Source organism: Bos javanicus, chromosome 3, assembly GCF_032452875.1.
Source record: "Bos javanicus breed banteng chromosome 3, ARS-OSU_banteng_1.0, whole genome shotgun sequence".
Classification (NCBI taxonomy): domain Eukaryota; kingdom Metazoa; phylum Chordata; class Mammalia; order Artiodactyla; family Bovidae; genus Bos; species Bos javanicus.
The window spans coordinates 120,097,124-120,123,782 of record NC_083870.1 but is presented as its reverse complement, the minus strand read 5'-3'; the positions used below and the strand labels follow the sequence as shown (position 1 = coordinate 120,123,782).

General features: G+C 65.1%; 2 protein-coding genes across 2 annotated transcripts; one reads left to right on the top strand and one right to left on the bottom strand.

Moving 5' to 3' along the window:
• Positions 1-227: 227 nt before the first annotated feature.
• MAB21L4 (mab-21 like 4) lies at positions 228-9,102 on the top strand. Its single transcript, XM_061412898.1, has 5 exons — positions 228-1,633; positions 4,608-4,833; positions 5,932-6,085; positions 6,551-6,907; positions 7,626-9,102. Exons 1-5 carry the CDS (start codon positions 1,150-1,152, stop codon positions 7,716-7,718), a joined length of 1,314 nt encoding a protein of 437 aa, XP_061268882.1. The 5' UTR covers positions 228-1,149; the 3' UTR covers positions 7,719-9,102.
• A 2,233-nt stretch (positions 9,103-11,335) lies between these two features.
• On the bottom strand, positions 11,336-21,773 carry AGXT (alanine--glyoxylate aminotransferase). The gene is made up of 11 exons (XM_061412896.1): positions 21,387-21,773; positions 21,058-21,250; positions 19,625-19,689; positions 18,902-19,002; positions 17,123-17,193; positions 16,251-16,335; positions 14,686-14,781; positions 14,059-14,128; positions 12,877-12,972; positions 11,927-12,055; positions 11,336-11,692 (listed from the first exon to the last, which is right to left on the bottom strand). The coding sequence occupies exons 1-11, from the start codon at positions 21,615-21,617 to the stop codon at positions 11,585-11,587; spliced, it is 1,245 nt and encodes a 414-aa protein (XP_061268880.1). The 5' UTR covers positions 21,618-21,773; the 3' UTR covers positions 11,336-11,584.
• Positions 21,774-26,659: the final 4,886 nt, after the last annotated feature.

The following is a 26,659-nucleotide window of genomic DNA, read 5'->3' as shown; positions in this document are numbered from 1 at the left end:
GGCTGAGGACGCGGATCTGCCTTCTGTTGACTATCACGAGCTGCCTTGTGAGGTGGTGGGCTCCTCATCCCGGGAGGTGTGGACGCGGAGACACCCCACGGGGGCTGCAGCTTCTTAGGGGGGTTTCCAAGCCCCAGGAACGGAGTGCTTGATGCCGGTCCTGCCTGCAGCGTTGAAGTGTGCACAGCTCCCTGGGTGTCTCAGGCGGGGGTGGGGCGGGGCTCCCCTGGAGCACTGCAGGCACAGCGTATCCAGATGCCTGGCCGGGGGAGGGCCCCGTGTTCACGGTTTGCAGACCTTGCGGTGGCTGAACACAGATGCACGGCCAGCCTGGCGGGGCCCGGGGTTGGCAGGGCATTTCCCGAGGCTGGCTGGGATTTGTGAAGTGGCAGGCGGGGCTGGACTGTGCTGGAGTGGGCGGCAGGGCGAGGCTTCCCAGGACGGCCAGGCTGGCCCAGGGAGGCCCTCTCTGGAACCAGGCTGGGTCCAGCAACAGGCCCGGGGGTGATGACTCCTCTCAGGCTGAAGGGCAGGCGGGTGGGAGGTGGGCCCCTCAGGGGTCTGAGGGCCTGGGGCTGGGCGCCGGGGCTGGACACATGCCCGGCAGGGGGTTTGGGCTCCCTGCTTTATGCGGGCACAGGTGCCTGATGGGGGTGGTGTCTGGGTTGCCATGGAAACATAGCCTCGCAGCCTGGCCCTCAGAGAGAGGCTGCTGGGTGGTGGAAGCTGCAGTGGACAGCTCCCACTGAGGGGTCGGCACGGCCTTCGGCCTGCTCACCTCTCATCCAAGCAGCGGGGATGGCCCACGTCCCACCTGTGGCTGCTCTGACGGGCATAAGGGTGGAAAGGGGGTGCCCGGGACAGGACAGCACGGGGTGGGGGGGCCGGGCCCAGAGGGGCAAAGTCCCAAGCCTGGACGCCCTTGGGCCTGAGCTGTGGAGCCGCGGTGGCGGGAGGGAAGCCAGGCCCCGCCCGCCCGCGACGTTCCTAATTGCTGATGCCTGACTCACCCTCACTTCAAAGCCGGGGCCCCATTCAGCTATTTAGCTGCTGCACCCCGCCCGCCCGCCCGCCAGTCGCTGGTGGGAGCTGGGCCGCTTGCAGCAGGCACCTCCTCCCAGCCCGTTCCCGCGGGCTGTGCCCGCAGCCATGGCCGTGCAGGTGCCCCTGTGGCACCACTACCTGCAAGCCCTGCGCTCGCGGGCGGCGTCCCGGGCACAGGAGCACCAGCGCGCGGAGGACGTGGTGCTCACCCTGCTGGAGCGGGCACACGCCCTGGACCCCCGCTTCCTCGTGGACTATTCCCGGGACCTGGAGGCCTTCCAGTTTGCCCTGCGCTCCTCGGAGGGCCCGCTGGACATGGAGGTGCCCCTGTGGGTGGACGCCGAGGCCCTGGTGATTGAGCAGATGGGGGCCGCCGAAGCGGGGGACGGCCTGGGGTGCTGCCGCCTGGGTCTCCCCAAGGAAGCGGCCGGCCTGGAGCGCTGGAAGGCGGACGATGTCTTCGAGGCCTCCCCGGAGGCCAGCGCCGGGTGCTGTGGCCACATCGTGCCCAGCAAGGTCCTGCGGGTCCTCAAGGACCTGCTGGTGGCGGCCGTCGTGTACTGCAAGCACCACGGCCTCATCACGCCAGGTGCGGGCGAGCGTGCTCCACATGCGTGTGCAAGGGTGTGTGTGTGTGTAATGTGGGACTGTGGGATCTGAGGGCATGTGTGCGCACATGTGTGGGTGTGTGTGTAAGTGAGGGATGGCAGGCCCGTGAATGCATGTGTAAGCACACGTGTGTAAGTGTGGGATGACATGGTGCGGAGTGCGTGTGTGTGTGTGTAAGCGTGGGATAGCAGGATTGTGGGTGCATGTGTGAACACATATGCAAGCGTGGGATAGCAGGATGGTGAGTACGTGTGTGAACACACGTGTGTGTGAGTGCACACATGTACGAACACGTATGCAAGCGTGGGGTAGTAGGATGGTGAGTGCATGTGTGTGTGTAAGTGTGAAACTGTAGGATCATGAGTGCATTGTGTGTGTAAGTGTGAGATAGCAAGTTCATGAGTGCACGTGTGAGCGCAAATGTGGGTGTGTAAGTGCATGCATGTGTGATCGTGTGTGTGTGTGTGCAAGTGTGGGACTGTGGGATCATAAGTGAATGTGTGCACACGCGTGAAGGGGTGTGTGTGCCGGTGCACACAGGCCTGTTTCTATGTACGCTGGTGTCCTGGCCCTGGGCAGGTTCTGTGGTGGGGAACTGTCCGGTGAGCAGGCTCTGGCCTCAGCGTCTCCCTGGTTGCCCCGGTGATGTGATCTGATGGGTGGGGGCCGTGGGCGGCAATCCTGACAGGCCCAGAAGTTGGGGGCCCCCTTCCAGCAGGCGCTGCCTGGACCTCACGGGCACTGGAAGGACAGCCCAGCACGGCGGGGGCCCTGGGTGGTGAAGTGCCTCCTCCAGGGGGCAGGGCCGAGGGGCAAGGCCTGGGAACCAAGACAGGCTGCACGGCTGCCCCAGGAGGGGACAGGACGAGGCGCCTGTGGCTGTCGTCTGGAGTCCTCTTGGCCCCACATCAGCGAGTGGGACGGCAGCCACCCGAGGGGTGCTGACCTGTCCCGGGCAGCCCAGCATACGGAGCTCAGGTCTGACCGCACGTCCAGGCTCAGGTCCTGCAGGTTCCGGGGGAGCCGGGCGTCTGTCTGTAAGCCAACGTGAGGACTCCGAGCCCACAGGGGGAGGCTGTCCACCCGGCCCCCACAGGGCTGCTGCAGGCTGATGGCAGACACGCCCCACTGGGTGGCCGCAGCCTGTCGCGGGCGCTCCTAAGCTCAGCCCTGCCCACGTCTTGTCCGGTCCCCTCCGAGCTTCGCAGTGACCGCTGGCAGCCGGGCAGGCTCGTCCCACGGGGCCCTGTCACCTGCAGGGCTCTCTCTGCCCAGTGGCCAGGCCCCTCCTTACCACCCACGCTTCCTGCTGCAGGAAATTCCAGGCGTTGCTTCTGACACTTGCCTTAAAAGGGAAGCGGCAGCCCAGGCTCAGGGGTTCAGGCCGCCCCCACCCTGGGAACCGGTGAGACCGGGCAGGCTGAGGCGGGGAGTGCCAGGGACGGTGGGTGCGGCTGGCTGCCTTCCAAGCCACCTTTCTGTGAACAAAGGCAGATAAGGAAGTGAAACTGCCCAGGTGTCTGCATGACAGGGGCCTCCAACCACGCTGAATGGGAGGGGCTGGGGGTCCCTGAGCCCTTTCCCCGCTCAGCCGGTGGGGAGACAGCCCTGCAGGGGACGGAGTGGCCCCAGTGGTAGGGCTGGGACCTGCTCTGGGCGGGGTCCCAGAGGTGGCCCAAGAGCTGCCCTGCCGGACATTGTGGGGGAGGGGTCTTCGTACGGGGGTGGGGAGCACGTGGGCTCTTCCTGGAACCCCGGGGCCGTGGGAGGCCCGGGGCGGGCAGTGCAGAGTGGGCTCACCAGCGGCGAGACCGTCCTCCAGGGCACGTGCTGGGGGCTCCCTTTGACCTGATGACCCGCCCTCTGGGCCCCAGCTGGCCGGCCCCTGGCCTCTGGCCTGGCACCCTCTCTGGGCAGCACTGGGAGGGCAGGGAAGACCCCTCCTCACCCAGGCCGCACACAGAGCCCCTCCTGCTGCCCTGAGAGTGCCTGCTCTCTCCGGGGTGTGTATGTGTTTGGGGTAAGGTACATGGAACGTCCCCTCCTGGTGGTCTGGGGCGCTTTCCAGGGCTAGACTGGGCCCCTTGGGGTCTGGGGAGGAGGCGGGGAGTGGGAAGCAGGTCAGCTAGAATGTGCAGCAGGAGGCAGGCTCCGGTGCCAGGCCGGCATGTCTGGTGGGGTCCAGGGCCTCCTCCTGGATGAGGCTGTGCCCAGCCAGCTCCTCACCACCCTGGCTGCAGGGCCACTGGGCGCTCACTCAGGCCTGGCCCTTCCTGGACGGGTGTCACGGGTGGAGCCTGGAGGGGGCTCTTGGGTCACGCAGGGGCGCAGGGGTGGGAACTGGGGAGCAGGAGGGCCTGATCAGGGGATATCCAGCTACAGCCAGGCCCCCTCGGGCTCTGGAGCTGGAATGCCACAGAGGCTGCCCCCACCCTCTGGAGGACCCGCAGGGGCTACAGGCTGCGGGGAGGGTGGGACCGACTTCCAGCAGCCCAGGGTGTCCCTAGCAGAGGGGCTGCTATGACCCGCCGGCCCGGGGTTAGGGGCCCACGGGTCCAGGAAAGGGGTGCTGAGGCAGCCAGGGACTGAGGGGGCACTGGGTGTCCCGGGGCATGGGGCTCAGCCTTAAAATCAGCCTCTTCGAGCCAAGGGTTAGGAACCTCCAGACCCCAGGGACCTGGCGGCCTAAACAACAGAAGCACATTTCCTCGTGCTCTGGAGGCTGAGGTCCCAGGTCCCAGGTCACGGTGTCCGCGGCCTGGTCTCCCTGGGGGCGCCCCTGGACTAGAGATCCGCCCCCCGCCCCGGGTGCTCCTGTGGGCTTTTCCCTGAGCAGACCCCTGACGTCTGTTCCGTGAGCAGGTCTCACTGGGTCAGGGCCGCCCGAGGCACGGGGGTTGGGGTTCGGAGGCCGGCCCGAGAGAGGGGCTGGCTTAGCAGGTGGCCCATTGCAGGCTCCCTGAGCGCGGACAGCCTGAGGGAGGAGCAGCTCGGCCTGTCCCTGCGGGTGTCCAGCGGCTGGAGGACGCTCCACTTCAACATGGTGCCCGTGGTGCGGAAGAGGCTCAGGGTGCCTGCCCTGGAGGGGGCCCAGCTGGTGCCAGGGTTCCCTGAGGGCGCCCTGCGAGGGATCGTCCGCCAGGAGGTGGCCCTGGTGCCCGCCGGCGCTGAGCTCTGGAGGTAGGATGCACTCGGGTGTGCGGGGCCTCGGGGAGCCGGCGGGAGGGGCGGCCCGTCACCCCTCTGCTCCCCACTGCGGGCAGGGATCCTGCAGAGTCCCCTGCCCACCTCTGCCCTGGGCTCCTGAACAGCGCTGCCGTTCCTAGGGCCTCAGGGATCCCACCAGACTGCTTGCCCCCCGCTGCCAGCTCCTGGCGCTGGGGACAGGGAGGCGCCTTCTGTCCCACTGGGGAGGGGGCGCTGTCAGGCACCTGAGGGGGGACTCGGAACTCTGGGGGGCTGTCCTGGGTGGCCTCCTCTGTCACCCCACCCAGCACCTTCCCTTCAGGTGGGACAGTGGCGAGGGTCGGGGGAATGATCTGGGGCCGCAGGGCAGCGGGGAGGCCCCTTGCGGGAGGGCGGTCAGTGTCCGAGGAGAGGCATTGGCCCTGGGCTCTGCCTTTCCCAGACGCGCATCCCCCACCGTGAGGGAGGGGACAGCTCCTACTTGGGCTGTCCAGCTGCAGGCCCCCCCACCCGGCCCTGGAGCTCCCACAGCCCCACCTTGGGTCCCGGGTCCCCCTCCAGGAGCCTGTGCTCAGGAAGGGTGGCCCGTCCTGCAGGGGAGGGGAGCCCCCCTCAGTGTCTGTGAGGGGAGGTGGGGGCATGGGGCTGTGGGTGAGCTCCCCTCAAACTCAGGGCTGGGGACTGTGTCCCGTCCTGACCTGACCTGGCCTGGAGTGGAGATGTCACCCTGACTGGGCAGGGGGCTTCACCCGGCCCCTGCCCGCCCACACAGAGCCACTGCTTCACCCCTGGTGGGTCACGGTGGCATCTTCCTGTCCACACAGAGAGGGCCGGACGTGCCTGGGGGCACTCAGCAACCCCCCACATCCTGGGTCTGAGCTTCTATCTGGAAATGGGACGTTCCACCCCCGAGGGCCCATCAGGGGTGGGTCCTGAAAAGCGCAGGGGCCTGCGAGCACCAGGCCAGCCCCTGTGTGGCCTGGCCATCCCATGGGGCTCAGAAGGCCACCGAGGCGGCGACCGTCCTTTCTGAGCAGGTGCCTGGAGGCCTGGGCGGCTCCGGTGCTGACCGCACACGTTGTTGGGCTCCAGGGTCTCCACTGACTACCTGCTCACCAGGCTGCTGGGGGCGCTGGGCTGCCTCCGGGGCCACCGCCTAGACAGCCTGTCCATCCTCGACCGGGTCAACCATGAGAGCTGGCGGGACGGTGGCCAGAGCCCAGGCCTGACCTTTGGCCACTTGAAGGTTTGTGGTCCCCACGTGGCCTCTCCCGGGCCCGTGTGAAGGGGGAGCGGCTAGGCTGGGGTCCTGGGGGGGCGTGCGGCAGGGCGCCAAGTGGCAGGAAGGGCCCCTGGCTGGGGGCTCGGGTGCGGGAGGAGGAAGTGCTGGGGGGAGGGGGGCAGATAAGTCTATTCTGGTGGCTTTCAGATGGATTCAGGCATCCTGGACTCACAGATGAGGGCAGGGACGATGTCACCGGGCAGGGCATTTTGTGTAGGGCTGCAGGGCATCAGTAGGAGTTCGTGCAGGACGGGGCACGTGGGAAAGGCCCAGAGGATGGTGGGAGCCTCAGAAGCCCCTGAGCTTGATGCCAGGGAGAAAGAGGGGCGTCAGGGTGGGGGCCGCTGGGACGCCCAGGGAGGCACAGAGGCTGGGGCAGGCGTGGGCAGGTGGGGTCTCCTCGGGGTGGGCTGACCTGATGCCCCACAGATGGTGCTCCTGTGGGCTGCCGCGCTCTTCCCCGCGCCCGAGGACTGGGCAGAGCTTCAGGGCGCCGTGTACCGCCCCCTGGTGGTGCTGCTCTGCTGCCTGGCCACCAGGAACCTGCCGCACTTCCTGCACCGCGAGCGGAACCTGCTGCAGGACGCGGGCCTGGACCTGGGCGCCCTCTACCAGCGCGTCGAGCGCTTTGCCAGCCAGCCCGAGGCCGCCCTGCGCATCCACGCCACCCACCTGGGCCGCAGCCCCCCACCGCGTGTGGGCAGCGGGCTCCGGGCGCTCCTGCAGCTGCCCGCCGGCGAGCCTGCCTACTGGGCCACTGCCTACTTCGATGTCCTGCTGGACAAGGTGGGCGCAAAGGCTGGGGGGCCCGGCAGGTGTGGGGTCATGGTGGGTGGGGAGGGACCCCTGTTGTGTGGCCTCTGGTCAGGAGCCAAGGAAGGTGGGGCAGGTCAGTCCTTGCTGGGGCAGTGCGGCAGGAGCGTCAAGCCATGAAAGTCCCCAGCTGCCAGGGACCTCAAGGGCCAAGGGCCCATCTCGGAACCAGGCCATCTGAGCCTGCCCCCGGTCCCCCCTGAACTACCCCCAAACCCACACTGGGCAAATGCTAAGAGCCCCGCCTGCCCCCCGGGCTCCGTTCCTTGTGAGAAAGTGCGGCTACCCCAGGCCTGCTGGGGACAGCTTCCTGCTGCTTCCCTGGACTCGGGGGTCCCTCGGCCAGCCCACGTCCGGGTGTGTCCGCCCGCTGCCCCACCTTGAGCCCCCAGGCTCCACCGGCTCTGTTAGGTCTCCCCTCCCCCTCCACAGAGCCCCTCCAGCTCCTGTCCAGGTCTCACCCCACCTTGAGAGCCCACACGGGCTCCTTCCAGGGTGCGTGGGGTGGGGCGGCAGTGCACCCGGGGGGCTTCCCTGTGTCAGGCCCGTCCAGGGAAGGGCCCGGGAGAGAGGGCCCCAGGTGTGTCCACCCTCAGGGAGGATTGCACAGGTGAAGATCCAGAGGGAGAGACCCAGGGAGCGCCCGACGGCCCCGACGGCCCGTGACCCCGCTGTCCCGCCCCGCCTGCAGTTTCAGGCCTTCAACATCCAGGACGAGCAGCGGGTCTCAGCCATGCAGAGCGTCTTCCTGAAGACCAAGACCCTGGGTGCCGAGGAGCGCTGAGCGGGGCGCCCGGCTCACTGCCCTCTGCCGGCGGCACCGCCCACAGAGGCTCCGGGAATGTTTGGAGGAGGGAACGGGCTTCGCCTGGAGTGGATTTGGGGGTGGAGGGCCTTGTCCCCAGGGCCCACCCGCGCCTGTCCAGGGGCAGCCCTGTGGGCATCTAAGTGTGCTGGACAGTGGGTCTCGGAGGCCCCGGGGTGAAGGTGCTGTGCGCTCCGTGTGCCGAGCCCAACGTGTGATGTCATCAAGGCCAAAAGCTGAGAGTCCTCGGGGGACCGGGAGCTCGCCTGCACCTGCTGCACCAGGGGGCGGGGCCTCTGAATCTGCCTTGAATCTGCTAGAGCACTGCTTGTGTCTACGGGGGCTGGGACTGCCTACTTTCTGGACACTCGAAGTGGACAAGCTTGTGTGCATACACCCTTCTCTGTCCCTGTGAACGACCCCTGCCCGCCCCTAGTCCTCACCTGCTCGTTCATGAGGGAGCCACCCGCAGCCCCCCGCCAGCGGCACCGTGGCAGAAGCACCCCTGCCAGGTGAGGGGGCTTCTCCCGGCAGATGGCGCCCCCGTCCCTGCTCATCTCAGCTCTCTGGTGTTTCCACCTCCCGTCAGCGCACTGCCGGCGGCCTGTAGCCCCTCCCCCTGCAGGGCTGCCCACCCTCTGGGTGCCCCGGCCAGCAGGCATTCTGCAGTCTTCACTCTGCCTCCCAGCGACGTGACTCCTAAGTTCTGAGCCACAGCCCATGCCCCAGGTTCTGAGAAGGTGGTTGCAAACCCCAGTGAGTCCATGTGGCAGCCACCTCCCTGGACCTCCTCCGGAAAGTGGTCACATGCACGCTGCGGAGGGGATACGTGGGCCTCTCTGAAGGCCGTGGGACCCGGGGCCTGAGCTGACGCTAATGGGAGGGGACACGGAATGCCCCCAGGCCCATCCCGCGCCCTGCCACGAGGCAGGCAGCTGCAGAAGGTGTTAGCTTGGTCCAACCTGATTCGTGAGGGGTGCAGTGTCCTGGCCCACCCTGTGTCATTTCTCTGATGTTGGGGTGGACGCAGGGGGCTGTACTTAGCAGGGGTAAGAGCTACAGCTGCAGGAAAGACCAAGGGGAAGACATAACCACCGACTGCCACGGCCAAGAGTCCGGCAGAACGTCCCGAAGGCCAGTGTCAGGACTCAGCGCCACTGTCAGAGACCCGGGCTCACAGGATGACCTCAGCGCAGAGGTCAAAATGAGGCTCTGAGAATGGGGGCTCTGCACACCTGCGGGGCAGGGGGTGTTTGGGAAACCTCTGCACCTTCCTCTCACTTTTGCTGCGAACCTAAAACTGCTCTAGAAAGGGGTCTAAAGACAAATTAGAAAATAAAAATCTCCGTTGGATCATGGTGAATGGCAGGGGATTACATAAACAGAGCCAGGTCACACGCGGCAAGCCAGGTGCTGCGCTGTGGCTCCCTTCACCGGGGCAGACGGCACGGCCTCGGGGTCCGGCGCCTACCTAGCGGGGACTGCCCCGTTTTCAACACCACGAGGGAGGGAGCTCACAGCAGCCTGCGGTCACGTGGGAGATGCACCGGTGTTGCGTGGCATTGCCCCAGACTGGCGCTCACCCCCCTGCTCGTGTCCCAACGTAAGCCTGATGGAGCTTCATCGTCCGGACGACCTGTAGGAAGTCACGCGGGTTCACTGTGTGGTGACGTCCCGCGAATACACCTGGCGGCATGGGCTGGCAGTTCTGTGCATGCTTGCTAGCGCCCTTCACTCCAAAGGGCGGGGAAGTGACACTGGGCAAAATGCGGGTGAGGCCTCTACACTGAAAACTAAGTACAGTTTTTCGAGACCTACATTAACCTTCATGAATGGGAGTTTGTAATTTTTTAATGTTTCCATTCATCTTGGTACATTTTTTGTTGTTCAGTCGCTCATCGCTCAGTCCTGTCTGACTCTTTGCGACCCCATGGACCGCAGCACACTAGGCCTCCCTGTCCATCACCAACTCCAGAGTTCACCCAAACTCACGTGCATCGAGTCGGTGATGCCATCCAGCCATCTCATCCTCTGTCGTCCCCTTCTCCTCCTGCCCCCAATCCCTCCCAGCATCAGGGCCTTTTCCAGTGAGTCAGCTCTTCACATCAGGTGGCCAAAGTATTGGAGCTTCAGCTTCAATAGATACGTAGATTTACTGCAATTCCTACCAAAATTCCAATACGCTATTCTGAGGAAAGAGACAAGCTGACTAAGATGTATATGATTTCAAGACTTATGATAAAGCTGACGTACTGAAGACGGTGCAGTGTGGACACAGGAGAGATAAGCTCATTAATGCATGGGCGCAGAGGCAGACCTTCACCTCTGGTCAGTTGGAAAAGGGGCCACGCCAACCAGACAGGAAGGAAAGTCTGTTCAACAAACATTGGAAGGATTGGGTGTCCTCTGGATAAACGTGAACCTCGACCCCTTCCCCACTGCACCCACAGGGTCACCGAGAGGGGGTTATAACCTCAACAGAGAGCTGACACCACAGGGCTTCGGAAGAAAACCTGGGACGAGGTTGTCAGGGCCTCCAAATGGACAGGACTTTCCCGGGGAGGAGCCGAGCAGCACAGACCGTGAAAGACACCCAGGAAGAAAGGGGACTTGAGCTCCAGGGTTTCAGGGCCTCTGCCTCTGAGCCCCTGTGCTGACTGTAGCCGCCCTGTGGCAGGATCTGGATCAGCCCGTTGGCGCCAGCTCCCCTGGTAGCTGAGAGTGCCGCGGGCTGCAGGCCTCGGGTCAGCTCAGGGCCCTACCCAGGGCCCACAGCTGTGCCCAGCCCCCACCTGCTGAGCCACAGGGGCGGAGCCAGGCCCACACCAGCCCTCCCCTAGACTCAGGGCTGCTGGGGGACAAGTGCCCATCTAGACAAGAGCGGGACCCGGGAGCCTGCCTCCTGCAGGCTCTTAGGTCTAGTGAGGACCAGGACACATGGATGTGGCCATGACCGCCAGCAGCACACTCTGGTCGGGCCTGGCCGGACCCTTCCTAGGAAGGAGAGATGAGGGAGCTGGGCCCAGGCAGACTCCCAGGGAGGGGCAGGGGCTAGGGGCAGGGGGTTGGGGGCGTCAGGCAGGGGTTGGGGCAGGGGGGCGGGGGAGCTGGGCCGGGGCTGGGGCAGGGGGTCGGGGGAGCCAGGGCAGGGCTAGGGGCAGGGGGTCGGGGGAACCGGGCCGGGGCTGGGGCAGGGGGTCGGGGGAGCCAGGGCAGGGGGGTTGCAGTCCTGGGGCCCTCCTCTGCTGCACATGTGAGTGCAGAGGGGCCCAGGGCCGGGCCCTCCCAGGCTCTCAGGGCCTGCAGGGTGCTGCATGTGTGCCCGGGGCTCCTCAGGGCCTGAGTACTGGCTGTTTGCTCCTGAGCTCTTGGTGCCCTAGCCGTGACCCTGTGGGCCGCGGGGCCTCTGTGGAGGTGGTGGGAGAGGAGGTGTTTGCAGGTTCAAGATCTAGGCCCAGACTGTGCAGTGACAGGGACCCCAGGCAGCTGACTGACTCACACAACCCGTCCTCCAGCCCAGATCCTTCCGGCAAGGTTCTGCTCCCTGAATCCAAACCCCCAGCTCAGGTGCAGTCAGGGAGCAGGGCTCCACACAGTGAAGACTAATGAAGCCACTTCTTTATTGAACCTTCGTAGGAGGCCGGGGACCTATGGGGGCGACAGCTCAAGGGGAGGTGCTGAGGGTCCATGTGGCCACACCAGGAGGTTTCACTGGGAGGGGACGGGCCGCCTGGGGCGGGGCGGCTGCCTGGGCGGGGCAGCAGCTGTCTGGTGCCCCCTGCAGAGTCTGTTCACCCCGGGGCCACACGCCCGCTCCCACGGTGGACAAGGGACAGACAGCCCGCTCACAGCTTGCTGCGGGGGCAGCACTGCAGGGCCTCCCGCAGGGCCCGGGTCACTCGGTCCACGCTCTCTCTTGTGGCGTTGCCGCCCAGCAGGCCAATCCGCAGCACCTGGGGGCCAGGTCGGGGGAGGAGGTCACCTCGGGCGGGGGCCCGGCTGCCATGACTGGGGCCGTTGCAGAGCCGGCTGGCGTCCCCCATTGCGGGAGGAGGGGCAGAGGGTGCCCTTGGCTGGCAGGTCACTCCCGGGTTCAGAGAAAGGTGTCCCCTTCCTCCTGCCCTGGCCCTCCGTGGGCCACTGGCCTAGGCCTGGGCCTGGAGCACTCACGGCCGCAGGGCCCTTACCTTCCCCGCCGAGGGCCCAAGGCCGCCCGCAATCTCTATGTCATGGTGGTCCATGATGTACTTGACGATGTCCCTCCAGTCATAGCCCGTGGGGACCACCACGCTGGTGATGGTGGGCAGCCGGAGCGCCTGCAGGACGCATGGGGCTTGGCCCCCTCATGACAGATGGCAAGCAGCCCCGCTGCCCGGCCTCCAGAGGGGCGGCGGGGAGGGTCGAGCATGGAGGCGGGAGAAAGGACCCAGAGAGCGGAGTCCCCACCCTCCCAGCAGCCATGCCCGGGGGCTGGCGCTCAGGGCAGGGCTTCCAGCCTCCAGGGATCCCCACCCCCGCACCAGCCTGCCCCGTGTCTGCTGTCTGGCAGGTCACACTCTGAAGCTCGGGGTGCCTGGCTCATCCAGCATACCCCATCCCTAACCCCTTCCAGGCTGGTGTCTGGCTGGGGCTCTGCAGGCTGAGGGGCATCTTCCAGCTCAGAGATCACCCACAACGACTCCAGGCAGGAGGCTTTGTGGGGAGTAGGGGCACCCACTTAAGTGTCCTGAGATCCAGAGGCCAGAGAACTGTGACCGTGACAGTGACTGCCCCCACCCCAGACCCACATATCCAGACGGGGGCTGGAGAGGTGCTCTCCCTCTCCCCACCCCTACCTGCTGCCCCCTGCCCCGCCCCCTGCCCTCTGACCCCTGCCCTCCAACCCCCTGTTCCCACCCTGCCCCCTGCCTCCAGCCCCTGCCCCCAGCCCCTGCCCCCTGCCCTCTGCCCTCACTCCCTTCTCTTGCCCCCTGCCCCCGCCACCTGCCCCCTGCCCTCTGACCCCCTGTTCCCACCCCTGCCCCCTGCCCTCTGCCCTCACTCCCTTCCCTTGCCCCCTGCCTTCTGACCCCCTGCCCCCGCCCCTGCCCCTGCCCTCTGACCCCCTGTCCCCCTGCCCCTGCCCCACCCTCCTCACCGGGTCCTTCACGAACAGCTGCAGGCCCAGCCCCTGCAGGCACGCGTGCAGGTACTCGGAGGCCTCGTGGTGCTGCCGCCAGCTGTTCTCCAGGCCCTGGAGGGACAGGTTGCAGGCTGGGGGCCGAGTGGGTTCCCTCCTCGGGGGCCAGAGTGGGAGAAGCTGGCTGGCATCCACAGCGGGGGCGCTCTGGCCTGGGGAGGGTCTCCTCTCCTGTCCTGGACACTGAGCCCCTTGGGAGCTCCCTTGAGCCGCAGGTTTAGGGCCCTGACTCTGCCCAAGGGCCGGGCCTGGGCCCCTCAGGGGGAGTGGAAATGGTCTGGAGGGGAAATAGCCTGGGCCCCAGCCGGCGGTTGGGTCCTCCAGGCCCCTGGGAGGGGGTGCGCACTTAGCCAGAGGCGGGGGGCTGGCCAGATGCAGACAGTGCCCTCCCAGCCCCTGACCCCACAGGCCCTATTCCAGGGGCCCAGCCTCCCCTGCTTCCAGAGCTCACAGCCGGGGCCTCGCTCTGGAGAACCCCTCCCTGAGTGTGCAGCCCCCAGCCTCTCCGGCGGCACACGCCAGCCTGAGGCTGGGACAGGCCCGCCGCCCGGCCCAGGGCGGTGGTGAGGTGAGTGGACACAGGGCAGACGTGGTCAGCACAGCACGGCAGCCTCGCTGAGGCTGGCCGCGGCCCAGGCCTCTCCCTGCCCCTTGGGTTGGCCCCTGGGCTGGCCCCTGGGCGCTATCCCGGTGCGTTTCTGGGCCTCTTGGGTCCCGAGAGTGCGGACACTGCCCTGGTCATGGGAGCCACCCTGGTGGCATCACAGCCGCTGCTGACCCGTGCGGCTCCTGCCCTACCTGGGAGCGGTGGGCACAGCGGGGCTCCTGGAGGGGGTCTCACTCCCCAGCCCTCCCTCGGCCCGCCCTCTCTCCTTCCCGCCTGGCCTCTCCGCTGGCAGGCTGCCTCCCCTCTGGGCCCTTGCGTGTGCTTTACTGGGAGCCAGAGAGCGGGAACACACCTGTCCCATCGCTGTGTCTGCCCCCAGCCCCACCCAGAGCCCTCCTGCCCCGGCCCAGTCTCCTCCAGCAAGGCCCCCCAGCCTGAGGAAACCCCGGGGAGGGGCTCCGGGGGCTCCCTAGCCTCGCCCTGCGAGACCCAGCTCCAGGCTCCCCGACTGCCCCCCCGACCCCACCCAGTACCTGCTCCGCCAGGTGGGCCAGGCTCTCCCTCAGGCTGTACAGGCTGGTGACAGGGATGGTGTGGTGGTACCTGGGGCACAGAGGGGGCCTGGGTCAGCGGGTACGGTCAGGCGGTGCCTTGGTGTCCCCCAGCCCCGGCTGATCGGGGTGCAGGCGGGGCTCCGGGCAGGGGCACCGGCCAGGCTGTGGGGGCAGGTGGACTGCAGTGGAGACCGGGCACTGGGTCCCTCCTGGAGCCTGGTGCCTCGCTGTGACCTCTGGGCAGGGCACAGTTCCTGGGGTCCCCATCCCCGAGGGTCACGTAAGGGGCTCAGGTTAAGATAAGCTCCCCTCACAGAGAAGCCTGGGGAGCCTTCCTTTTGAGAAGTGGGTGAAGCGGAGGCCCAAGACTGAGAAGCTGTCAGGCCAGGTGCGAAGTGCCTGCAGGAGTGTGAGGACTTCTGGGAGAAGGGGGCCTGGTGGAGGGGGCCAGGGACCACGCCCGGGGCCTCGAGGACTGGGGGTACCCCGGAGGGCATTTCAGGCCTGGCACTGGAGAGCCCGTGGCTCCGGCTGGGGTGCGGGGGAACGAAGGTGGGGGCTCCCCCTCCCTGTCAGTCCCTGTTCCCCCAGGCTTCCCTCACTCACGTCCTGGGCTTGTCATCACAGCCCCAGAAGTTGGCCAGCCACTGGATGTCCAGGTAGAAAGAGACGGGCTTGGTCTTACGAGCATAGATCTTATTTCTGGGGAGAAAGAACCAGCAGCAGTGCACCTTGTTCCTCAGAAGTGAGCCGGGTCGGGGCCCGCAGGCCCCAGTGTCTGCGTTCAGGCTCCCGGGGTCCAGCCTGTGCCTCTGCCTCGGGGGTGTGAGCCTGTCCCTGGGGACCCGGGCTGGCGCCGCCCACCCGTCTCCTCCCGTGGAGTCGCCCTGCTGTATTCTCAGGTCAGAGAGAACAGACGGGAAGGTCTGCTGGATGGCGAGTTCAAACACAGAAAGATTGCGGGGGGGGACCCAGTTTGAGGAAAGCATCCTGGAAACTCGTTTGGAAAGCTGGGGAAATCTGAGGACTGCACTAGCCACGCTGTCTCCAGACTGCTGTTTGACGTACAGGCCCAGGACTCGGCGGCCACACGCCAAGCTCCAGGCAGTCCGCCCATTGCAGACCCGCCCCGCAGGCCCAGTCTGCAAGAGCTCCTTCACTGATGTCTATCCTTTGCTGCTGCTGTTCCTCCTGAATGCAAGGGCCTTCACACAAGGATTGATGCTTTCCAACTGTGGTGCTGGAGAAGACTCTGAGAGTCCCTAGGACTGCAGGGAGATCCAGCCAGTCAGTCCTAGAGGAAATCAGTCCTTAATATTCATTGGAAGGACTGATGCTGAAGCTCCAATACTTTGGCCACCTGATGGGAAGAGCTGACTCATTGGAAAAGACCCTGATGCTGGGAAAGATTGAGGGCAAAAGGGGAAGGGGGCAGCAGAGGATGAGACGGCTGGATGGCATCACCAACTCGTTGGACATGAGTTTGAGTAAACTCCGGGAGTTGGTGATGGACAGGAGGCCTGGCTCGCTGCAGTCCATGGGGTCGCAGAGAGTTGGACACATCCTAGTGACTAAACATCACCAGTACGTGAGTCAGACTCTTCCGTCTGTCTCAAGCCTGAAGTCAGGGAGAGACGCTCTCAGCACCCAAGGGCCTCTGTTCAGTCCTGAGCGGGCTTTCTGCCTGGTTGCCTGGCCTGTCCCTATGCCAAACGGATGCCAAGTGCATAAGACACACAGGTATCCCGGCCCTGAGCTTTTCTCTATTTGTTCAGTACGTTCTACAGTGTTTATTGCACAGATGTCTGTCTGTCCATCTATCTGCTTCAGAAATCTGAACATAGATAAGGTCACCATATACTTAAGTTCTGTGTTTAATGGTGAAATTTAAATCTAAATCATTTAAAAATAGTATACCCACAGAAAATGATGGAGGGGAGACTGAGGCTAGAGGCCTCATCTCTCCTGGGGGCAAGTGCAGCTGGGGTTCACTGGAGGGGCCTAGGGGACAGCCTGGGGAGAGCCCAGTGCCCCGGGCTGGGAGACCCCGGGCTCCCCGGCAGGCCTCGCCTCCCACCAGGCCTGTCTTGTTTCTCCTTCCCTCTCCACTGGGTGCCATCTGGCCTTCGCTGCCAGTCTGGTCTGGGTGGGGGTGGGCGGGGCTCACTCACTTGGCCTTGTTGCTGAAGGAAATGAGCGAGGTGCCCGGGGGCGCATTCAGAACCTTCTGGGAGCCCGAGTACAGGACATCGATGCCTGCGGGACAGGGGCACACCCTCAGGGGCCATCCGTGGGGGCGAGTCGTGGGGGCCGCCTGGCCCAGCAGACGTCGGGGGGACCTGGGACCCACCATCCAAGCACGCTGTGGGACTAGACCCCTCTCCTGCGGGCCCGACACTGTTCCAGGTGGGCTGAGCTAACCGGAGGGCCCCGCTATTATCTGCTCGGCATGGCAGACCCACGCGGCTGGGGTCAAAGTGCAGGCAGGGAGGGTGCGGGTGGCCGGGGGTGAGGAGAGGTGATGCTCTCGCATCGTGAGGTGCCCGTCCACGGGGCGCCCCTACTGCCCGGGGTTTTAAGACACGGACAGCAGCAGCGGAGGGCGCTGGGCAGGCAGCCAGCTGGGAGGATGGAGGACCAGGGCTGGGATCAGAGCCCCGCCCTGCCGCCACCTCCCTGAGGGTGGGGTCAATGGAAACCGAGGCCTGGATGGACGGACCCAGGTCCCTCCCTGGTTGGCACTGCCCGCGCCCTCCTCGTCAGGGCTCTGACCCTCTCCAAGTGCTGGTCCTGCAGCGTCCCTTCCTCCCTCCCTCTCTCCCTGGGCTTGTCCCGGCCCAACGGCCCAGCTGGGACATGGGGTATGGTCAGTATGGAGGGTGTCCAGCCCTGGGAGGAGCTGGTGTGTGCCCGGGGGCCTGTGGAGACCGGGCCCCATGTGGGGCTGACGGACGTGCAGGCCCCGGCACGGGGCACGGGACACTGGAGAGGACTTCTGACCCTCAGGGCCCACCGACAAGCTGGGGTGGGGGCACGCACTCACCCTGCTGGTCCATGTAGACGGGGGCCCCGCCCAGGGATGCCACAGAGTCCACCAGGAGCAGGCACTGGTGCCTGGGGGAGGGCAGCAGAGAGCAGGACGGGGCCTCAGACTTGGCAACCTGCCCTGAGCTGGGACCACGGTCAGCCCCCAGCAGACCGGACATCACACGGGGGGCTCAGGATGGCCAGGGCCTCCGGTCACTAGACCCCGGGTCCCCACACAGGTACTTGAGAGGGCCAGCCGGGCAGTCTGCATCCTGTGGGTCAGCTGGGTACCCTGAGGTTGCAGGCCTCAGGGCTGTGTCGGGTCTGGGAAGCTGGGCAGCAGAAGGCTGGCCTTCCATCTGTCTGGCAGCCCACCAGGCAGACGTCCAGCGCATGCAGAGGACAGAGTCCAGGAGCAGGCTGAGCTGAGCCTCTGACCCTCCTCCACCCGCACTTTCCTAGGAGAAGGGCCCAAAGAGCGTTCCCTGTGGGCCTCTGGGAATTGTAGCCCAGGCGACGCTGGTGAGTGTGGCACCCTGGACAGGACTCCAGGGGACAGGTGGTCTGGCTGGGGCTGTGCCCAGTGGCCCCATGGCCCCTTGGAGGACAGCAGGTCTGCCAGGATGATCCAGCCTGGAGGTGGAGTTTCTCTCCTTTCCCTCTGTGGTCAACTGTCCAGAGCAGGGCTGCTGGTCCTAGAAAGGGACCCCGCTGAGGGGTGGGGGCCCTGGGGAAGCAGTGGAGGGCGGGGGCTTCTCTGGGGCTCTGGGGTCAGGGCAAGGTGGGCAGGCCCTGGGCCCAGCTTGGAGGGGGGTGGCACTCTGGGGACACCTGATCCTGCTCTCAGACCAGAGGGTATACCCAGCCTCTGCCCAGGGCCAGGAGGACCCCAAGAAAGCCTGAACCCCACTCCACATAAGAGAGGCTGGGGTGGGCCCAGCGGGAAAGGGAGCTGGACCTGCCCTGTTACTTCCTGTGGGGAGGGGCCTGCCAGCACCCCAGCGAACCCCACCCTATTCCCAGCCTGGCTCTGAGCTGGGCTTGGCCCTGTCCCCAGCACTGACAGACACTCAGGGCACGGCTCACCTGAGGGACAGGCTTACCTGAGGGACAGGCTCACCTGAGGGCCAGGCTCACCTGAGGGGCCAGGTTCAGCTGAGGGCCAGGCTCACCTGAGGGGCCAGCCTTACCTGAGGGCCAGGCTCACCTGTGGGGCCAGGCTCACCTGAGAGACAATCTCACCTGAGGGCCAGGCTCACCTGTGGGGCCAGGCTCACCTGAGGGGCTAGGCTCACCTGAGGGCCAGGCTCACCTGAGGCACTGGCTCACCTGAGGGACAGCCTCACCTGAGGGCCAGGCTCACCTGTGGGGCCAGGCTCACCTGAGGGACAGCCTCACCTGAGGCACTGGCTCACCTGAGGGACAGCCTCACCTGAGGGCCAGGCTCACCTGTGGGGCCAGGCTCACCTGAGGGGCTAGGCTCACCTGAGGGCCAGGCTCACCTGAGGCACTGGCTCACCTGAGGGACAGCCTCACCTGAGGGCCAGGCTCACCTGTGGGGCCAGGCTCACCTGAGGGACAGCCTCACCTGAGGCACTGGCTCACCTGAGGGACAGCCTCACCTGAGGGCCAGGCTCACCTGTGGGGCCAGGCTCACCTGAGGGGCCAGGCTCACCTGAGGGTCAGCCTCACCTGAGGGCCAGGCTCACCTGAGGGACAGCCTCACCTGAGGCACTGGCTCACCTGAGGGGCAGGCTCACCTGAGGGCCAGGCTTATCTGTGGGGATGGGATCACCTGTGACAGAGCTCCCCATAGCCATCAAGGGGCTGCAGCACGCCGGTGGACGACTCTCCGTGGGCCAGGAACAGGAGCACCGGCTTGTGCCGGGCCAGGGCCTGAGGGAGAAGGTGACAGCCTGAGGCAGAGCCAGCGGGGCAGGGGCCTCCCCCGGTCTGCCGGCCCCTCACACGAAGACTGTCCTGTGAGGGTGGGATGAGACCTGCCCCAGACACTGCCGCCCCACAGACGGCCCCATAGACGGCCAGATCTGGGCAGCGGGGACCGGACGCTCCTCCGGCCCCGCCTGTGCTGGCAGGGCTGGGCATCTCGGGTCTGGGAGGAGGGCTTGTTCCGGATGATGTGGACTTTCTTCCTGAGGCTGAGCCAGAGTGGCCTCAGCCCCCCACCCCATCCTCCTGGGGCCAGCATGAGGTCAGCCTGGTTCTGGGCTGGATGGGATGATCCTGCCCGATAGCGGGGACTGGCACCCCGAGACTCAGGGCATGGCCTGCTCCCCCCCCCACTCCTGCCCCTGCACCCTGCCATGGCCTGGGTCCTGATCTAGCTTCCTTGGGGAGCAGAACCCTCCTAGTCAAACTCCCACCTGCCCCAGGTGTGGAAAAGCTTTCAGGGCCGGGCAGCTGGGCTCAGAAGCCCCGGGGACCCGCCATGGCCCCCTCCCGGCCCTGAGCCGGCCCAGCTGAGCGGCCCTGCCCTGGGTCACGGCGTCCCCCGCACCTCCTCCACGTCCTGCAGAGTGAAGTGGCCTCCAGGCGCCTTGACCATCGGGTACACGCGGGCTCCTGGGGGCAACGTGAGTGGTGAGCGCCCCTGCACACGGGTGGGGACCAGCGCTGGGGCTGTGGCGTGCTGAGCAGGTGGGCCCTGTGGGGCTGTGCACACTGGCCCAGCCGCTGCCCGGGGAGGAGCTTGGGGTGTGCTCGGTGAATCCAGGCTCTGCGGCGCGCGGATGGGAGCAGGTCCCACAGCTCTCGGCCCCCTGCTCTGGCCTCCTTCCCTGAACCCAGCCGGGCGGGAGCACCCCTGTCCCTTGCCCTCCCCACAGAGGAAGTGCGGATCTGTGCAGGGCTGAGCTTCAGAGGGTGACATCAGAGGGTGACTTTGGAGTGTGACATCAGAGATGACTTCAGAGCACGACATCAGAGGGTGAGGTGACATCAGAGGTGACTTCAGAGGGTGACATCAGAGGGTGACTTTGGAGTGTGACATCAGAGGTGACTTCAGAGCACGACATCAGAATCAGAGGTAACTTCAGAGGGACCACAGCGTTTGATGAAGGACTGAATGGATGAGGGAGGCCTGAGCGGGCTTTGCCCTCTTTGGGGCCTGGGGGCTCCAGGAAAGCAGGCCCTTGTCCTGCTCCCCGTGCACAGCAGACCCCCAGCCTCATGTGCAGGAGGCAGGGAGGCCCAAGACTGTCCCAGAGCCCCAGCCCGGGGGTGTGGGGTGAGGTGGGGAGCCCCAGGCCAGGAGGGTGCCTTGCCCAACCTGGGGTCCCCTTGAAGCCAATGTGTAGACTGGAGGGGCTCCGGCGAGGGGTCAAGACCCCCTCAGGCTGTCAGGGGTTGTCCACTGACCTGGACCAAACAGGGCCGCGTGTGGAGCTGACCACCCAGGAGCTTCACAACATTTCCAAACCACGATCAATCATTAAACCCAAAGCACACTCGGGCTTTGACTTTTGTCTGTCTCTCCAGAAAATTTTACTCTGGACTGCAAACTCTGTCCCTACCTCAGCATTTTGCAGCTCCAGAAACTGCTTCTGAGATTTTATGGGAGATGCAGCTTCTGGAACTTTGTCTTGTAACAGAGGCGGGGCTGGCCCCTAGAGACCTCAGAGAGCTGGGGTGGGGGGGTCCCCCGGGTTTGGGCTGAGATCCGAGAACACCCTGCAGTGCCGACCCCTCTGTGGGCTCTGGAAACTGCTGACCCCAAGTTCCAAGACACCAGGGGATGGGGCCTGGGGCATCCTGGGAGGAGGCAGCGGGCCGGCAGGAGGTGGAGGCATGAAGCGTGGGGAGCGGGCAGCTTCTGCCTGGGGAGGGCCTGAGGTTGGGAGCAGGACCTGGGTGCTTCCAGGTTTCATGCTGGCGCAGGAGGCCTTGGGAAGGACGCAGTGAGGGGCCACACCCCCCCGCCCCGTCTCTTACCGATGCGCTCCGCGATGTCCTGGGCCCGCTGCCCCCAGATACCGCTGACCCCGACCAGGAAGGAGTCGCCTGGCTCCAGCAGGTTGAACAGGGCAGCCTCCAGGGCACAGTGCCCTGAGCCGCTGATGGCCAGGCTCAGGGGGTTCCTGGTCTGGAACACGTACTGGATGCCTTGCTTGATCTCATCCATGATCTGGGGGTGGTGGACACACGGCTCACAGCCCCTCCGCTCCCACTCCCGGGAGGAGGCCGCCCAGGGGCCGGGGCCGAGGCCGAGGCCCCGCTGACCGGGCCGCCCAGGGGCCGGGGCCGAGGCCCCGCTGACCTACCTGGTACACCTCCTGGTGCATGTGTCCCAGCACCTGCAGCCCCCCGGCCGCCATGACGCGGGGGGTCAGGTTGGAGGGGCCGGGCCCCAGCAGAAGCCGGCTGGGGATGAACAGCGGCTTGCTCAGGGCCTCCGGGGGGGCCACCAGCAGCGAGTGGGAGGCCATCGTCCTCACCCAGCCTGCCGTCCTGTGTCCCAGGACTGCCCTGGCCGTGGTCAGTGCCCAGAGCATTTCCCAGCAGCCCCTGTGCTGGATGACCAGGCTCCGCAGGGCACCGGGCTGTCCAGGAGGCGAGCCTGGCGGGTCGGTTTCCGCTCCACCCCCGACTTTGCTGCTGTCGTCGTTACCTGACCGTTATCAACGTCTGTCCTGCGTGTAAAGGCCTGGCAGCAGGGGTGTCTGGGGAGGAGCTGGCAAAGTCCAGTCAGCGAGAACAGGACAGAGCTGAGCGAGCTGGCCTCTGCCCTCCAGCCCTCCCCTGCTCTGTCCCCAGGGACTCCCAGCTCCGTGAGGCTGGCTGGCACAGAGCGCCCCCACGTTTCACATACAGGACCAGAGACCCAGCATTTCCAACTTGGTGGGCCTACTGGCTGTGGTAAAAGCTCGCAGCCCCGCTGTGGTGGTGAGGAAGCTGTCCCGGGGTGCGGGCCTGTGCCAGTGACGCTTGGGTGACAGAAGGAGCCGTGGGCCAGGTTCAGCCCACTCCATAGCTTGCTGACTCTCGCTCAGCTCTTGGAAAAACCCACTTTAGAAGTATAGATGTCCTTTCATGTCATTTCTTTTTTGATTCCGCAATGAGGGATGCCACACAGTACTTCTCCTTCTCTGGCTCTTACGTCACTCAGTGTGACAGTCTCTAGGACCACCGTGATGCTGCAAATGGCACCACTCCGTCCTTTTCCACGGCTGAGTAATGTCCCGCTGCACGTGCGTGCCGGCTTCTGTGTCCACTCACCTGTTGGTGGACATTACGTTGCTTCTGTGTCCTGACGTCTGTGAACAAGACTGCGATGAACATCGGGCGAGTGTACCCGTTTCAGACCACGTTTTTCTCCGGATGTATGCCCAGGAGTGGGATTGCCGGGTCTCGTCGTAGCTCTGTTTTCAGATTTTTAAGGCACCTCCATAGTTTTCCGTAGCGGTGTACCAATGTATATTCTGACTGCAGACGCAGACTCACAGACGTAGAGGACAAAGTTATGGTTTCCAGAAAGGAAGGATGGGGGGAGGGATACTTGGGGAGTTTGGGATTTACGTGTGTGTGCGTTCTCAGTCACTCAGTCGTGTCCAAGTGTTTGAGACCCCAGGGACTGTAGGCTGCCAGGCTTCTCTATCCATGGGATTCTCCAGGCAAGAATACTGGAGTGGGTAGTCATTCTCTTCTCCAGGGGATCTTCCATCGAATCCAGGTCTCCTACATGGCAGGCAGATTCTTTTCTCCTCTCCCAGAGAAGCCTGGGATTTACACGTACACACTGCTGTAACCAACTAGGGCCCCCTGTACAGCACAGGGAACTCTGCTCAATGTTCCGAGGTAGCCTGGATGGGAGGGAAGTTTGGGGAGAATGGACACGTGTGTGTGTGTGTGGCTGAGTCCTTCGCTGTCTACCTGGAACTATTACAACGCTGTTAATGGGCTAAACTGCAGTATAAAATAACAAGCTTTCTGAAAAGAAGCTAAGAAAGGAGTGTGTGCTCCACATGCACACGTGCACACGGGCATGTGTCCTCCTGACCCTTTGGAATAAGCTTTTCCTCTGCGAGTCAACACCAAGGGTTCTGTTGCTCAGTCTCCATGCACATAACCAAGGGGTGCTTGCTGGGGGTCCCCCAGCCTCTGAGTCGGCAGGAGAGCAGAATAAATGCAACCGCGAGTGCAGCGGGAGGGGCCAGGCCCAGGTGAGGGCAGCCTGCCCCCCACTGCGAGTGCCGCAGGAGGGGCCGGGCCTGGGTGAGGGCAGCCTGCCCAGCACTGCGAATGCCACAGGAGGGGCCGGGCCTGGGTGAGGGCCACCTGCCCAGCACCGCGAGTGCCGCGGGGGTGGGGGCCAGGCCCGGGTGAGGGCCGCCTGCCCAGCAGAGCCGCTGCTGGGACGTGGAGGGGCCCTGCATTGCATGTGCCCAGGCCACAGAGGCACTGACCGGGCGTCCTGAGAGTAGACCCTGCTCTGTACAGACCACAGGGGCCCGGGTTGGAGCTCGCTGGGGGCTCTGTTCTGTGTTTCGGGATCTGACGCCGGACCACAGTAACCAGGGAAGCAGTCCAGCTGCCATGGAGGCTTCACGGTGGACAGGTAGGCAGCCACGCCTCCCGGGACCTGCTCACGACCTTACTCCACGGGGATTCGCCTCCCAGCTCTGCGGAGCCCCTGCATTCAGCACTTGCTGAACGTTTGTCTGCTGCCCTGGGGCAGAGGGACTCCACGAGCTTTAGCCAGGCTGGACAGTCACGGCCTGAGCCCCTGGGGGACCTTCACAGCCCTGCTGGGTGGGGTTACTCTGTCACTCTGATAGATGGACGGACCCAGGGGACAGGCCCTGAGTGGTGGGCAGACAGCAACTCGGGGCAGCTGCAAGGAAGGGGCCAGGCGCCACTGCTTAGCCTGGTCCTGTCCTGCACAGGGGGGTCCAGTGGGCACCCCCTTCTTCCCCCATTCACTCTCCTGACACCTTCCCCCCTTCCTTACCAGCCCTCGCTCTGGACCGGGACCCAGTCTGGTCGCTCCAACCGATGCAGCATCACAAAAAGAGAAGCAGAAGGCCCTGCTGGTGCCAGTGGTGGGTGAGGCGGTGGGCAGAGGGCCTGGGCAGCCTCCTGGGAGCCAAGAGGAGAGGCCAAACAGGCCCGAGAGCCTGGAGGAGAGGACACCCCCCAGGGGCTGCCAGAGGAGGTCGTGGGGGCTTCTGGGCTGGGTCTTGGTAAAGGGAGAGGCGGGCCCACCCCAGGGCCTGCCAGGAAGAGTGAACTGCGGGGCCTGGACACGGAGGCACAGGCTCCTGTGGGGGCTGGCAGTCTCAGGTCCAGCCTGAGTGGCATCTGGGGCCTGGTGCCAGCCTGGGCCTCCGGGGTCTCAGGTGTGTCAGCCCTGCCCGGCCTGGTGCTGACCTGACCTGCCACAGGGGAGGAGCCTTCTGCCTGAGGGGACCCCAGGTCACAGCTGTGTCCACTCTGGGGGTCTCCTGCCTGCTGGGAGCAGAGGCGCCCCGGCCCACAGGGGAGCCCCCCTTGGCTTGGCTTCTGCCCTGGCCTCATTGCCTGCAGCCTCTCAGGGCTCTGGGCTCCTGGTTTCGGTGACCGAGCCCCGTCCCGGTTGGCCCACCGTCTGCCCACCTGGATCCACTCACTGGGCCTCCCCTGCCCCTGCCACCCTCACTCCAGTCTAACAGGGGCCTCTGTGCCTTTGCATGTACTGTTCCCTCCCTGGATGCTTGTCCCTGTGTTTGCTCAGCCCTCCTGCTCTTCTGTCCAAGCGGTGGCCAAGCCTCCTGCCCAGGGAGTCTTCCTGTCCGGAGGTCCTCAGAGGCCTGTCACCTGGCACAGGCCGCGTGGGTCACCCTGTCTGTGTACGGCCTCAGGTGGGACCCCTCCACGCAGTGCTGCGGATGCCCAGTGCGGCACGTGGAAGCCTGGCCTGAAGTCCTGGCTGGCAGGTGGGTGGGCTGGTGCAGCCTGGCCAGGTCACCACCTGCGTGGCAGGGGTGGGTCTCTGCCAGGAGCAGGCCACTTGGAGCCTGTCCCGTGGAGCAGCCCTGTGGAGATGTCAGGTCCACAGCTGTTTGTTTAGTCGTGCCCTGGCAGGCGCCACAAGGCCTGGGCTCCGGACACCATCTGTCAACTGTCCCTGCCCCCTCCTGGTCCAACTGTGCAGCTTCCTTGTGGTCAGGGCACCGTGGGCGAGGATGCCAGGCCTCGAAGGGCCAGGAGCCCAGCGGAGGGCAGCCTTGGAGAGCAGGGCTGAGGGGCCCTGGGCACTCCATGCCCACCATGATGAAGGTGGCCAGGACCCCTGGGACCCCTGGTCTTGCCTGTCCTCCCTGCTCTCTGGGCACCGGGCAGGCAGCACGAAGAGCAGCCCCGGCCACAGGGTGATGGGGATGCATCAGTCACAACAGCAGGTGGGCTCGCAGAAAAGCCTTGTGTGCCAGGGGCTTCCGGGGTGCCCGCTCTGTGGTCGTGAGTCTCGGGCCTCAGAGGGGCTCAGCGCCTTCCCCCTCTGGGTCCCGGCGCAGTGTCATTCGTAAGGTGACAGTGCTGATGGGCAGAGAGGACATGGGCTGGGGCTCCTGCGCCGGGAGCCTCCACCTGCCCCGTGAGGCCAGGGCTTGGCCAGGCTGCATCCTGAGTGCCCGCCGCCTCCCAGCCCGCGTCCCGGGGCACAGCTGGGTGCCCACGGGCCGAGTTCACCAGGAAGTAAAGAGATACTCCAAGTAGCTCTTGTCATTCCGTGTTTGGCCCTATTTCCCGCTAACATTTGGACTGAAAACCCTGCTTTTGAAAGTGGGTATATGAATTCCATGGACAGAGGAGCCTGGCAGGCTACAGTCCTTAGCGTCGCAGAGTCGGACACGACTGGAGCAACTTGGCATGCACACATATCTGGATGGCTGAGAATGGATACATGTGTACAGATGGCCGAGTCCCTTTGCTGTCCTTCTGAAACTATCACAACATTGTTTATCAGCTATACTCCAATACAAAATAAAAAGGTTTTTTAAAAAAGCATTGCTTTAAATGCAGCAGAACCTTGATCTAGGATCTCCCAGGCGCCCCACCTTCTCACACCCCAGAACCCAGGAAGAGGCTCTTTGTGCGCTGCGCCCGCAGACCTCCAGAGATGGCACTCGCTGGCCTCACAAATGTCAGACAAGTGGACCCAGGCTTTATGGTGAGTCAGAAGGTAAGTGGAGCGCCGGCACTAACTTCAGTTTAAAGTTCAGCACGAGAGGAGGACGTCAGAACCCAGGACTCAGGGTTTCCTGGAGAAGCGTGGCGCGTCCCCCGCTGACTGCGCACGCGCCTGGCGCCGCCTCTCTCGAGTCACCGTGGCGCTGGCAGCAAGCGCTCTCCGACTGTTTCCCTTCTATCTGGAAGGTTCATTTTAGATGTGAGGTTAGGGAAAGGGCTTCCCAAGTGGTGCTAGTGGTAAAGAATCCACCTGCCTAACGCAGGAAATGTAAGAGACGAGGGTTCGATCCCTGGGTTGGAACATCCCCTGGAGAGGGGCATGGCAACCCACTCCAGTATTCTTGCCTGCAGAATCCCATGAACAGAG

Excerpts from the sequence above, each read along its gene's own strand:
- MAB21L4 (XM_061412898.1), top strand. The coding sequence starts at position 1,150 with ATGGCCGTGCAGGTGCCCCTGTGGCACCACTACCTGCAAGCCCTGCGC. Across the intron at positions 4,834-5,931 it reads GCCGGCGCTGAGCTCTGGAG|GGTCTCCACTGACTACCTGC; the intron begins GTAGGATGCACT and ends GTTGGGCTCCAG. Across the intron at positions 6,086-6,550 it reads TGACCTTTGGCCACTTGAAG|ATGGTGCTCCTGTGGGCTGC; the intron begins GTTTGTGGTCCC and ends GATGCCCCACAG.
- AGXT (XM_061412896.1), bottom strand. The coding sequence starts at position 21,617 with ATGCTCTGGGCACTGACCACGGCCAGGGCAGTCCTGGGACACAGGACG. Across the intron at positions 21,251-21,386 it reads TGCACCAGGAGGTGTACCAG|ATCATGGATGAGATCAAGCA; the intron begins GTAGGTCAGCGG and ends CACCACCCCCAG. Across the intron at positions 16,336-17,122 it reads CGTCTACATGGACCAGCAGG|GCATCGATGTCCTGTACTCG; the intron begins GTGAGTGCGTGC and ends CCTGTCCCGCAG.